This window comes from Temnothorax nylanderi, unplaced genomic scaffold, assembly GCF_030848795.1.
Source record: "Temnothorax nylanderi isolate EJ_2023f unplaced genomic scaffold, tnyl_v1.0 TNYL_tig0064_pilon, whole genome shotgun sequence".
In the NCBI taxonomy this organism is placed as follows: Eukaryota; Metazoa; Arthropoda; class Insecta; order Hymenoptera; family Formicidae; genus Temnothorax; species Temnothorax nylanderi.
In genome coordinates, this window is record NW_027249126.1 from 259,482 (window position 1) to 273,075 (window position 13,594).

A 13,594-nucleotide genomic window follows, 5' to 3' on the forward strand; every position below is an offset into this window, starting at 1 on the left:
ATTAATATCAATTTGAATTAATATCAAATTACACAAGGTAATTTTGTGCGAACAACTATCCCCTAGCAGCTGTGATTAAAACGCTCGTTCTTATTCTCCACAAAGCTACACTAATAATCGCTGGGCGTGGTTGATTGATTGCCACTAAGTTTTTAGGGTTGCGCCACAAGCTCATTCTTCCCACGAGCGTAAATTCCTCGTGAAATTCTTTCCCCGGGGAGAAGATTTCTCCGTAGTAAATTACCCGTATGGTTAAAATGAGAAAAAGAGCGATATCCACATTAATGTCAGAAAAGGGATGGAAGGGAGTTTAAATAAATTCTGAGACAGTAAAATCGATCAATCTTAAATTTTGCTGTTTCATTAACAAAAACACACACAGTAACATTTGTTAATGTAACAGATTGATAAATATTCTGTTACATTAACAATTGTATTTGAGCAACTAATATTCGTATAGAAATAACGTATCTTTTTTTTACGCGAAATATTGATTACGTCACGACAGCATAAATTTACTATTGTATTACGGTACGATACATTTAAAACCAAGTCTTCATGATAAACGATGAATACCTAATACGGATAGAAAATGGATTTTATATCTCCGAAGAGGTAACCGGTCTCTTTTTGCGTAATTGGCCGCGGGAATTATGTAACAAGATTGGTTCTATCGAGAATGGCCGCGAACTATCGACGGCGCACTCCTCGTCTTATAAAACTCGAGATTGCAATTTTCTTTCTCGAGACTTGGTGCGGGTGCACGCTGCACGCTTCGATTTTGTTCCCGGGAGATGAATAAGGCGGGGACGAGTGAAGTTTGATGCCGAGCGCGTGATTTATGGGGCACTTTTTTTCCGAGATTATGCGCATAAAGATGCTTTAAAATCAAATCAGTTTTTACGGAACACGGAAAAATATGCGCCTGCACGAATCGCAAAATTTCCACTTTCATAATGTCCTATAATAACGCTCGTTGATGAGAGGCGAGATCACGCGAGAATTTACGAGTTTTACCGGCGTTCGTTCGTGTTCTACGCGCATCAATTATAAGGTATTTTGATTGAAATCCATTTGCAATTAATTGGTAACTTAATGCCTTCGTACAGTAAATTGCGAAGCGGCTCGGTATCTCAGCACACGGTGTGTATCAGAGAAATCAATAACTATTCATTATTGTATCTGATGAACAAACAAATAAAACGGTGTATTTCCGACTCAATGCAGAGTGTGTCAAGTGTGAAAGGTATTTGAGTTGACTAATATAATATAATGTAGCGCAATAAAACATCTCGCACAATCATATAGCTTTAATTTCGCACTTCTCTAATTTTTACACACGAGCTTTCAGAACATTGCATCACCACGATCGGTCCAGCGATCGGTCGCAGCAGCGCATTAATGACATGTGATCTATGTGCGCGTAATGGGGCGCGATTTCGCATACGCCCAGCGTCCATGGCTCTGACGGACGTGAATACCAGCGGCGGGATTGATCGCGCGATTGCGTGCCACGCGGCTGTATCTCTGGCAAAGCAGTAATGAAACGGAAGGTGGCGAATTACTCGCCCTTCGCCCTTGCCCCTCTCCCGCCCCGACTACGATTCCCAACGGGGTGGGCCGGCCCGGTATCGCGTCGGGGATGACCCGTAAACGGGATGCCGGATGCGGTCACTCGGGTGTCCTAGCGCGAGCGTGCATATCTCGCGTCGGGATTTAACCCCGATTTTTGTTTCAGTTTCGACGAAGCACGCGCCGATGTAACGCGATAAAAGCGGAAACGAGCAATCGGGATGGCGGATCCCTGATAACGACTCGCCTTCGGAGGCACAATAACGAGGCGGGCACGTAAAACGCTTAATTGCCGAGGTTGCCGCGTACCTAAAATCGTGAAATCCAAATTTGCGTAAATTTCAACGATTGAATTTTATTTCATAAAATAAAAGCCATTTGCGTAATGGTAAATTTCGTAACTGAACTATATTTCACGTGGGCGTTTAGATTATAATCGTGGGAATTGTAAATATAAAATTTGCACTTTTATTTTTAATAAAAAACGCGTTGTCCTTGATTAAAATTTTGCGAAATATTTTATGATATTAAATCTAACTTGTATACTACACTCTTGGAAATAAAAATTCGTTTAATTATGATAAAATATTTTAACATATTTACGAGCAAACTTCTGTTCTTTAAAAGAATTCTAATTACGCTCATATGTACATTAGATTTAGAAAATACAATGTTTCTTTAATTTTATGAGAACATGACCTGCGAGAAATTAATTGAAATTCAAATGCGAAGTTTCTGAGAAAATATTGTTGCGCAAGCGACATAATATATTCCAACCAAATGAAAAAAGAAATAGATAGAACATTGTTCTTTTAAATTCAAACATAAATCTTATTATGTGTTATTTTGTCGCCGGAAATTATTTCTTCTTTAATTTCGCATATGAATGGTGCGGCAGAGTTCATCATTATACGAGAAAATACAGAGAAGATAAGTATAATAAAAACGAAAATGTAGCACGAGAGGTAAAAGCTAAAAATAGATAAACACATATTAAATATCTCTTGCATAATAATTTCAATACTGTGAAATGGCTTCATCGAAGTCTCACATAAATACAATTTAATTGCAGCAAATGGTAAAAGAAAGTGGACCGTATAGAATAATAAGAGAAAAATGTCAAAAAAGAATTCTTTCTCTCTCGGCTATGCTAATTTTAGGAATTATTCAGTGTATATATTTAGATAGTGTTTACGCAAGGAATTCAACAATGCAGAAAATAGGTAGCTTCGTCTTGCAACAGGCACGTTTGTTTACTCACGCTCGTATGCTTACCGCACCGTCGGGTGCCTGCTCATTTATATGTACGTAGCTACTTGGGGCAAAGGTGTAATTGCATTTTGCGGAATGGCTGTTGCGAAGAAATCTACAACTTCGCCCTATCTCCGTACCGGTTTTCGGCGACATTCGCACACATGTACGCGTATAATGCGATTTCCCTTGATATTTCGGTATATCAGGTCAGCGCATCTTTAGACATGACGCGAGACCCGTGAAAATAGACGCGTACCGTCGCTCTTCCGTCATACTCCTCTACAAGGCCCGATTTCTTTGTAGCCCGTCCGGATTTATTTATCGAGCACGGTCGCGGCGGACAATAGTGCTCGCTTTGCATAAAACTTATAGGATCTCGCGAACCGGCGTATCGAAAATATATCATGCAAATATTACGCAAACACGTTATGCGGTGGCGCGTGAAATTCCGCCCCCGTCCACAACCGCCCGGTTCCCCTTTTGTACGCTTTTCGTCCGTTCCGCGAATTTCTCGCGCGAAAATGCTGGCGCGCATATAAAACACGTTGTAATTCCATTAAACCCCGCTTCCGGTATTAACCGCCGGTACGGCCATGGCGGCCTGGCTCCGCGATGGAAATAAAAATAAATTTTTTTAATAAAATGAAGCTTCCCGCCGACCGCCGACCGAACTTTTTCGTTCCACTTCTCGCGCTTATTTCTTGCCGATGAATTGGCGAACTGCGCCGAGCATCGGGAAAACGAGAACGCAAGGAAGCGAACGGAAAAGTTTCGGAAAAAAGTGCGCGACCCAGTCGCGAAATAAATGCGAGTGATTCTTTTTTTCCCTTCTTTTCGACGGAAATGTTCTTCGTTTTAACGATACCGCCGCTTTGTAAGTACCGTCACAGCTGTAAATCGGATTGTAAAAAGTGCGGTGTTAGGTAATAATAATCCCATTATTAAACGAGAAAAAAGAGAGAACGAGAATCTTCTATCTTTAAAGAATAATAGAAACAATGCGGAAAAGGAGAGAAAAAAAAGAGAGACGTACGCAATTTCGAAGAAGACGATTTTAGAAGGAAAAGGTTCGCGGGGAAACAAAGTTAAAGCTAACCGAAGGTAAAGTTTCTTACCGCGGAAGTGAGATATTACGTGCGATATCTTGATGCGTTGCACATTCGTTGCAGCGTGCTTTTTCTCGCCGCGGAAAGGAGTAAGCGAAGGCGGAGGGCAGAGCGCGGTACGTTCAGAAGGAAAAAAAGAGAAGCGTGTAACGCGATTTAAGAGAAACGAGAGAAAGAACGAAGGGTGAGCGCCACGCGAGCGCGGGCAAATGTATGCATGCCACGCGGCGGGGCGTTATTTACGCGACAATTAATGAGCAGCGAGACTTTGCGTAAATTATGGACATCACGTACCGTGAGTACCGGGTGTTCTCACGAAAGCGGCGAGCGGAAGCGCCGTGAAACGCGAGCTGCTGCCAAACGGCGACGGGGAGAAGATAAAGCACAGCAGGGTGAAAATGTCGTGATCCTAAATATTCGCGACGTTTCGTGTCATCGAAAAAGTTCCGCCGCCGCCGTCGTTACGATTACGCTACTGCAAATAAAAATGTTAACTCGTTGCTCGACGCGGTAAAATGCGTTAAAATGGTAAAACCCGGGACACACCGGATGTAATCATAACGTAGTGCACATCCAGAGAGACGAGCGTTTTACATATTAAAATTAATTTTTAAACAAAGCGCATTTTTTATGAAAAATTTCAATTGTCATAAAATTAAATCTTTGCTGCGTTTAATGTAGTTGCAGAGACGAATTATTTCAGGCGGACACATTAAACTTGTCGAACACCGGTAAATTTGGTACCGAGTTAAGAGGATTGAGAGGACCGTGGCATCGTTGCTTAAGAAAAAGTGGAACGAACGGGGGCAAGTATGCAATTTTTATGACTCGGCTTCTGTAAATCCTGATGTCGATCCGGGTTATATATATAAGGGTGGAAAAACATGTACCAGGGGTGGAAAAGCTAGTCGGCGGGGTCGCGCGGCGAAACTTGTTCGGGCTCCTTTCAACGTTATTTACACACGTGGCGTATTACGCGGTGAAGTATGGGAACAAGAAAGAGCCCACATGGCCGGAGGTGAAATAAATTTGCGGTTTTGCACTTGCGAAAACAACGTGCTCGGTACATCGCACAGGTTTAATAACTAGAAACAGCTAACCAAAGATATACAGTATTGTTAAAATTGCCGCTTCACGTCTCAGAACGATAGAAATAATCTTCAGATGACGCGGCTATTCACGTTACACTTTCAAGATAGAGAAATTTGGATCGGTTCTAAAAGTTACTAATTGCTAAAATATTCACAAATTTCTTTTTACGTCAGCAGGGCAGAAATAACTTATTTTTGAAGGCACATGGTACCCGAGCGAAAATTATAATGACTATATAATGAAGCGGATTACGGGAGCTATATTTGTCACCCAATAAATTTCTCTATAATTAGAGACGTGTTCTACTTTTACAATGGGGTCGATTCGAGACTGCACGCGTACAATTATGTAATTGTAGACCGTAACATATGTCAACCGTTTTTAAATGGTTACCACAAACGCGGAAAATTAATGCAATATATTACATAAATTATACCGCGTGTAAACTAGATAGATCGAATTAAATGTGTTTACATATATCGAGTTACACGGGGATCGTGCCATACTAATTCCTGTTTCTCTTAAACAAAAACGTAAATAGCATAATGAGAAATCTAATCGCACACACTCTATTCATCTACATCAACTCTAAGATCTGCATAATTATTTTCTTTTTAATATTATCAACATCTGAAAGTGCGCGGTAAAAGTTCATGGAATAAAATTTAAATGTCGCATTTATCATTTATCTCACGTCTCGAACTTTCTACTCGTAGAAGTGCGAGGAATAAGAAAGATTCGTGCAGAGCTCTTTAGAGCGATTAACATTTCTCATCACGCTTAGTGACTTCTCTATTCTTCTTGAATTTAATCACGATGCCTCGCAGCTAAAAAATTCAACAAAGTTACCTTATTACATTTTCACCGATTAAAAGTTAGATGCAAACATTTGAAAGACGTCAAGGCACCGCATTTGTGACAACGCGCAACGCTGCGACACCGCGGCTACTGTTGCAATACTGTCAAACGCGAGAGATCTGTCACGAGACGCGGGGTGTCTCGGCCATTCCACTCCATCGAGAATCGACAGTTGTCGAATCGGTTATTAGAGGCGTTGCAACCACGCGCGCACCTGTACGCGCCAAATGGCCCGAATTGATCTTAACGTCTCTCCGAGCGCGCCCCGAGGGTGCGAGCCTTAGCATTCCGATAATTGCATGTCGCGTGCGTGGGCACAGGATTAAACCTTGCACACACAAGCCGTCACTCGATAGGACGTTGCCACGACGTGGGCGAGAATCAATTCAGTCGCTGGACACGAAGTCCTGTTGATTTGATCGCAATTAAGCCAGGCGAACGCATTGCAACTGCGATATCAAACGCGCAGCGGCCTTATGTTACGTTGAAACTGATAAACTGATAAATTCCTAATCGAATTATTTAAAGAGATTAATTATAAGAAATAACGACGATCTTGATGACGTTGAGACGTTTATTTAAGAAATTCAAGAAGAATTTAAGAAGAATCTAACGATAAATTAAAATAGAATGTCTGTTGAAGCTAATTGCATACAACTTACATTTTAGAGATTTTAAAAAAATAAAAAAAATGCACACACACACACACACACACACACGAGAAAAATAAAGTTACAAAGTAGTGTTGTTTGAGAACTTTTCTGTTTGCGTTTGATTCGAGATTATGTTATAGATGCGGTTATAATTGGAGGTGCCGATCGACGCCGACGTCATTCGGCGTCCTTTGTGGACTCGAGAACCCGCTGACCAGAATTATATTCACGTTAGGAAACACTTGGCAACGCGCGACCAATCGTTATTACTGTTTTAAGTGCCGATTATTTATAACATCGAAGTCGTGCCGCTTCGACCCGCGATGTAGAGGTCAACGTAAATCTCGGTTAATCTTCTTAAAGATTCATAACGTAATACATAGAAGAGTTGTGACGAAGATAATAAAGATCAGTCGTCTAACAAAGTTTTAAATACTTATTATCAATGTCATTTATTATTAAAGTTTTACTGTCGTTACGATGTATTATTTTCTCATTTTTTTTGGTATTATCTCTTTTGTGTTAAAATATTCCTTAATTAATAACGTTATATATAAACTTTTTAATCAGTCATAAACAGATGTCATAATAGAGTTCTATTTTAACTTTATTGTACAATGCTTTAGAGCATTCGGTACTTGACAATTAATTACTTTTGTTAACTAATCACTTTGTAAAACCCATGTAATTTTACAAATATCCCATAAGTATAGTTTGGAGAATTTTGCAAAGCTTTTAGGTATTAACTGTGACCTAGAGATATCTGGCAGACTGAAGGACTTCATAGTGTAATCAGCGGAGAGCCTATATGAGCAGTAACCGGTTACGTAATACCACATATTTGCAACGTGTTCTCTTCGCAGCTGGTGGTCCGTCAGATAATCCGGATTAAGCCGCAATTTAAATCGGGCCGTACGACCGGACCGAGGTTAGATTTAGTTTAAAATCCAGTTCTCTGGCATTACGCGTGTCGCGCTCATAATGGACGTGAGCACAGTACAAAATATGTCTAATTTAACGAAATTATTTTGCGCGACATGTTTATTAAAGAGTCTCTCAGCCCGAATTCTATAATTTTTTTTACAAACGTGACTAATTCATTATTTAAATTTCATTATTGATTCGGAGCGAAGAGTAAGTTGTTTTCTACAATATTTTGTTCAATAAATAAAACATTGTAGAAAGCAGCTTACTCTTTTTACGCTCAAGATTTTCTATGCAAATGTGTACACACATTTTTCCGATACTGAATTTGAATTTTAGATTCACATAGCTAAACCAAATATTCTTGAAACGAAAAATATATATATAGAACATATGTGTAAGTGTATATATGTGTAACCATGTAGAATATTTTTGTTCGCCTACATTGAGCAAATTTCCCATTGCGATGCACGGAAGAGAAGTGTACAAGAAAATCGCAGAATTTAAAACGCCCTGCGAAGCTTTCCTTCGTCTTATTCCGTAATAAGGGAAGAGACTTTTGCATCTTTACATCGACCAAGTCGGCGAATGTATTATAGAAAATGTATATTTCTCGCGCAATATTCTTCGGGAAAATACGCTCGACGTTTGTACAGCATAGATCGTGTATGATAGAAATGATATACGAGCTATATTTTTTTATTATTTCATACGATAGACCGCCGGCCCCCGTGTGCGAGCAATACGCGCGATCGGCCATTTCACGAATCGCTTTCAAAAGCATGGTCGTATTTTTCTAACGAGAGCTTCAGCTACGTTCCGTAAAACTTCAATTTCACGCATCAAATACCCGCGAGCATAATTCACATCAATACTATATAATCTGAATATAATCTCACGTTAAGAAAGATAGCTTTCATTTTATTCAAGCGATGCAGAATTTTCCGGTTATTAAACTTAACAGCAAGAAAAGTGATTTTAAGTTCTAATCAAATTATATCTGCTCAGATTTACGGCTCTTCTTCGCAAAAAATATTTCTACTCCCAATATTTTTACCAATATACAACTCGGTAATATGACGCAGGATGCCCTATATACGATGTTTAAGCTTAAGGTTCTCTAATGGAACCTTGTCATAGCTTAGGGCATTTAAGTTATATCAAGCGACTCGGAAGAAAGCTCCGAGGAGCAAAAGTTACGGGAAGATAAAAGTAATAAGAAAGTTTCGGCCCACTTACCGTTCGGCACCGTCGGCGGTTTTTTCGTCTGTACCCTCGCTGTTGCGTTGTTCACCTGTCGAATTAAGAAGAAGCAGGTATTAGAATAACCGAATTTTTTCCAAACTATAAGAGATTTCCAACTAACATCGCCCATCTTCAGGATCCGCGCGTAGCCACTTTATATACCGAAAAATTCTTAAAAATCCTTAAAAAAAAAAGAATCTTTGGATGACAGTCTCTATGCATGAAATACGAAAAAACTTTGGAAAATTGCCATCCATCAGCGACCAATTAAATTCAAAAAGTCCGAAACAATAACACGATTTGATTAAAGTTAATTATCGGCGGGAAAACTATGTGGAGGAGCTTCCATTAAAATACTCACGAACGTTGCAATAATTATCCCATTAATGGAACAAATCACGGTCGCGTAAAAGCGATGTTAAGTCATAGAAAATACGCCTGAGTTGAATAAAATGTGAGAAACTTTGGCAATTTCACGGGGCCGCGCGCGCGGATCCTGTAATCAAATATGCATTGTTCGATGCGGAATCGGATTTGCAGAGCGCAATTTGCAGCTCTGCGGCTCTGACTTTATTCATCGTGAAATTGTGATTTCGGTTCAAAATGCGATAATCATACATATTCCTGCATCGAACAAGCGAATTATGAGTAATGTTTAATAAAAGATTAAAAATTATGTAGGCGATTGCACGTTATTTTCCTCTGATTGCTTTTCTTTAACACGACCCGTTTCAATTATATTCACGTATCAAATTCGACGAATAGTGATCATTGTTTCACGCTATATTGGTTACATAAATTGCCTATGTCGTATGTTGTATGTACGTACACAACGATAGGTGCTTAAAACGTTCAAACGCTACACAAATTTTCACTTGAATTGGGAGATTTTTTCTGCCTTTCAATTTTGGCCTTTGATACGTAAATTTGCAATCAAGCATGTATCAAACAAATCAATTTATCAATTTAAAAAATAATTCAGGAATTGTGACTTTTGACGAAACGTACATTCAAAAAAAAAAAAAAATTGTTATCAAATTCACGTATCAATTATAATATAACTATTTCAAAATATGTCCGAATTCAAGGAATATTATCTTAACATTAATAAACATATAGATAACAATATATAAAAATCTCTTTTCAAACCAGAAGAGATTTTTCTCTTTTACAGTTTCTAACTTCCAAAATAAAGAAAAAATATTGTTCGATGTATATGATAAATTGAACGAGAAACTTGAAATAAATAGTTTTTCCGCACAAACGTATATTCGAATGATAAATGTACATCAGATATATTTTACACGTCATATATATTTTTGGAATTGGATTGAAACCTATCATATATAACTTTATTTTCAGAACAGAAAGATACCATTTACTAAATTTGGCGTTGGCATTATTTCAGAAGTTAGAAACTGCAAAATTCTTCGCGGTCGACGAATTTAACGCTCTAGTAACGATCGACGATATATTATCCGACAATGCCTGGCATTATGTAACTTACGTTTATTTGTCGCTTTCTAATAAGCATTACAATGTTGCAATACGATTGGCGTATCGATCCGTGAGCTAAATATCGACAATAAAACGATTTTAGTCGCACCGCGTACCGTAACTAATACAACGGCCGCGTACAATACACGCTTAAATAGCGTGCGAACAATTCTCGCGTTTAATCTCGTCGACTCGCAAAGAGAGCTTTACATGCGCTTCAATTGTTGAGAGAGGGAGAGAGAGAGAGAGAGAGAGAGAGACAGATCAGAGCGAAGGAGCACGACGACGCGGTTAAATAAAAGTCAAACATGTCGAAGGGCGCAACTAATTTGTTTTATTATGCGCTTTACGGATATCAGTTTCGCGGGACAGTTTAATGAAAGTAATAAAAAAAAAAAAAAAGAAACCGATTGCTCTTTCGCATCTGTCGGGTTTCCTCCGCCCTCTCTCTCTCTCTTTGCTTCCCAACGTAACCGAGAAAACAATGGCACAAGCCTTCCGTCGATTTCCGATTATTTCAATTTCGCTCAAGTACCTTCGCGTCTGGCAAAAAGGGACGAGTTTCCGGGTGGATCGCGACTTGTTTCTCGTTCTTTATCGAACGCTTCGCTTACCATGGGTTCTTCTGCTTTGCTTTTTGTATCCTCCACCTACCTACCTAACAACCAGCCGCCCGCCTTCTCGTTTTCCTGTCCCACTTTGCGCCCACTTCAGCGGGGATACTATCGAGACACAAAGGATCTGCGATATCATACCGTACGGTACGGCATCGCGACGTTTCTACGTTTGAAGCGTGGTACGAAAACGTATGTCGATCCAGCACAAATGTTTCCCGACAGCCGTGGCCAAATAACATTCGGTTGATCTTTGAATTTCTTAGCGATATACCTTATTTACTCGGGCAGTTTTCCATCGTAAATAAAATAAAATTTTGCTATTTATGAAGATTTAATTATTACAACAAATAAGTATTTTAATAACGTTAAAATAAATAAGTTAGAGTATATATTGTTTAGGATACATATAAAAATAAAAGTTGTAATAATTACTTGCTCAGCATAATATGTGTAATACAATTTATGAGATGTGTTAATATTATTCGTCAATCTATCTGTTCTTTCTAAATGACCCCATCATAACTTCGCTTCTTGAAAGATCTTCCACGAAACGTAATTTTCCTGCACGATCGTAATCGAGAGGTAACGGTGAATTAAAATTATTTACGCGCCTTCTTCTCGAATTCGTGCTAGTCAAAACGCATCTTGAGCGTTCGTGTATTGACTCTCACGAGGATTGCGAGTTACGGAGTTTATTCAGGCCAATCACGCCCGGCCTGGCGCGGTGCATCGTCGAGCAATTTGCATTTTACGATCTTGTTTCCGGTAACGAAGGTTTGGTAGTTACCGTACATCTCGCGTCACAGGTAGAGCATGGCTAAACGAACATTATTGGAAAGTGGAGGCTGAACGGTAGAGTCGGATGAAGATACAAAAGTTTTCGCGCTACGTAACGGTGTCCTCATCATTCATTCAGAGTAGAAAATTCCAAAGATGATACGTGATAAAAATTGTAAAATATTTAAGTTATTGTTATAGTTACAGAATTTTTTTTAACCTATATCAATCCATAAAAATGTCCAAAAAATGCATCTGAATTTTCTATGTAAATTTTTTTTAAATTCAGTTTTTGCCAGCGTCTAGTCTACCACTGTGCACGATGCTGCAAAACGTAACGTTGCAAAAATCGCGTTCGACTACACTTTAACGAACAAACAAATAAGCGAAGCACGAACCGACGGATATGTTCGAATCGCGTGAATCGATTCACGTCGATAATAAACAAGCGTGTCCACGCGTAAGCCACCTTGTTTCTGTCAAACAATTGCGGGACGCTGGCGAATTTTTGTTTGCGCGTGTCGCGCGCTCGCGAATCAGTGTATTGCATTCAACAGAGTTCAGTCGACGGAAAGTACCGCGAACGATGTATAACCCGAGTCAACCGATTGTTTTGCAAATTATACCTGCTGATATTAATGATACCAAGCTGACACCAACAGGCAATTTAAATTTTGGGTGTTATCACTTGTATTCCTTTATGCGCACTTTGGCAAAACGCTACATGTAATATTGTTGATCCGAAATTATATGGATTGTAACAATAATGCGAGATAATAAAATAAAATCGCGGTTAAATAATTTTTCTGATATTCCCTCGAAACGCAGATATAAATTGCGAGATTCGAATTATTGTTTAGCGATCATAAAATGGGCCAATATTTCTGTTGAGCTATTATTTTTAATAACGCGGGTAATTCTGGCGCATTAAGCTCGATTCAATTGAGGCCGGGAATAGACATATACGTATACATGTACATATAAGCGCATCGAATAAAATTCAGCGATCGAGATAAAAGTATAAAAGATCGATATCTCCGTATATCACATTCTCGCCCTTGGTGGATCTTATCGGCGTATACCGAGGAAGGCTCTAAAGAGACAGTCACGGTCTTACGTGACTTTATTGATTCGGCAAGAAAAAAATTATGGATGCAGGCCACTGAATAACATGCAAACGACAGGATTGCAGCGAAAAAGTGCATCGACGGCCTTGTTATGCCACTATCTGTATAGCGTGAAGTACCGCCTAAAATTATACGTAAATCAATATTACAGGTTTTTCCCCAGAACGTTCTCTGGTCAACGTTATCACATATTTAATCTCAAGTGCTGCTTTATGTTCACATTGCGATTCTTACAGTAGAAGACTATAAAACTGTGAGTTACGCAAGCATATTTAACATTAAGTGGCGATAACAATAAATTGCAATACTATCTCAGCAACAATTATTGTAACAGTAATTATAATCGCTAATTAAACCTGCGCAATAACCTGTGCTACAAAAACATATTTCTTGATAATAATAGGATAATGCAAGAAAGAGATTTATTTTTTAGATAAATATTTATTTTCAAAATTTTTAAGAAAAAAAAAACATATCTCTCCTAGCTTAATGAAATACCATTTACTTCGATCCCGCATAATACCACCATCGCACAGTGCAATTGGCTACGGGCGGCAGACCGATGAAGGCAAAATGATCGCATTAATCAAGACCCGTACAAGGACGATCGGCATTCGAAGGATTTAACAATCGACGCGATTCTCCCCGGCAACTCCTGCCCGGAGAATCTACGTTTCCCGAGCACTTATCTTGTTCCTAGGGGCCACGGGGGGAGGGGGGAGGTTCGAGAGAGAAGGCCTTAGAAGATCCGGACTTAGGAGTTACCTTCGAGGCCGGCGGCCAGTCGAATAAGCGAAATGGCACTTTGGAAATTTCGAGCAGCCTCGCTTGTTCGCTTTCGACGAGCGGACATCTGCATAAATTTGACTTGC

At 39.3% G+C, this 13,594-nt stretch overlaps 1 protein-coding gene across 8 annotated transcripts in view; it reads right to left on the minus strand.

Moving 5' to 3' along the window:
- Positions 1 to 13,594, minus strand: part of LOC139773552 (RNA binding protein fox-1 homolog 2) — a 256,877-nt gene that overhangs the window by 45,630 nt on the left and 197,653 nt on the right. For all 8 annotated transcript variants that reach the window (XM_071708067.1, XM_071708068.1, XM_071708069.1 and 5 more), the window contains one exon: positions 8,699 to 8,753. In XM_071708067.1, coding sequence (XP_071564168.1) covers positions 8,699 to 8,753 — 55 coding nt within the window. The remainder of the gene's footprint in view (positions 1 to 8,698; positions 8,754 to 13,594) is intronic.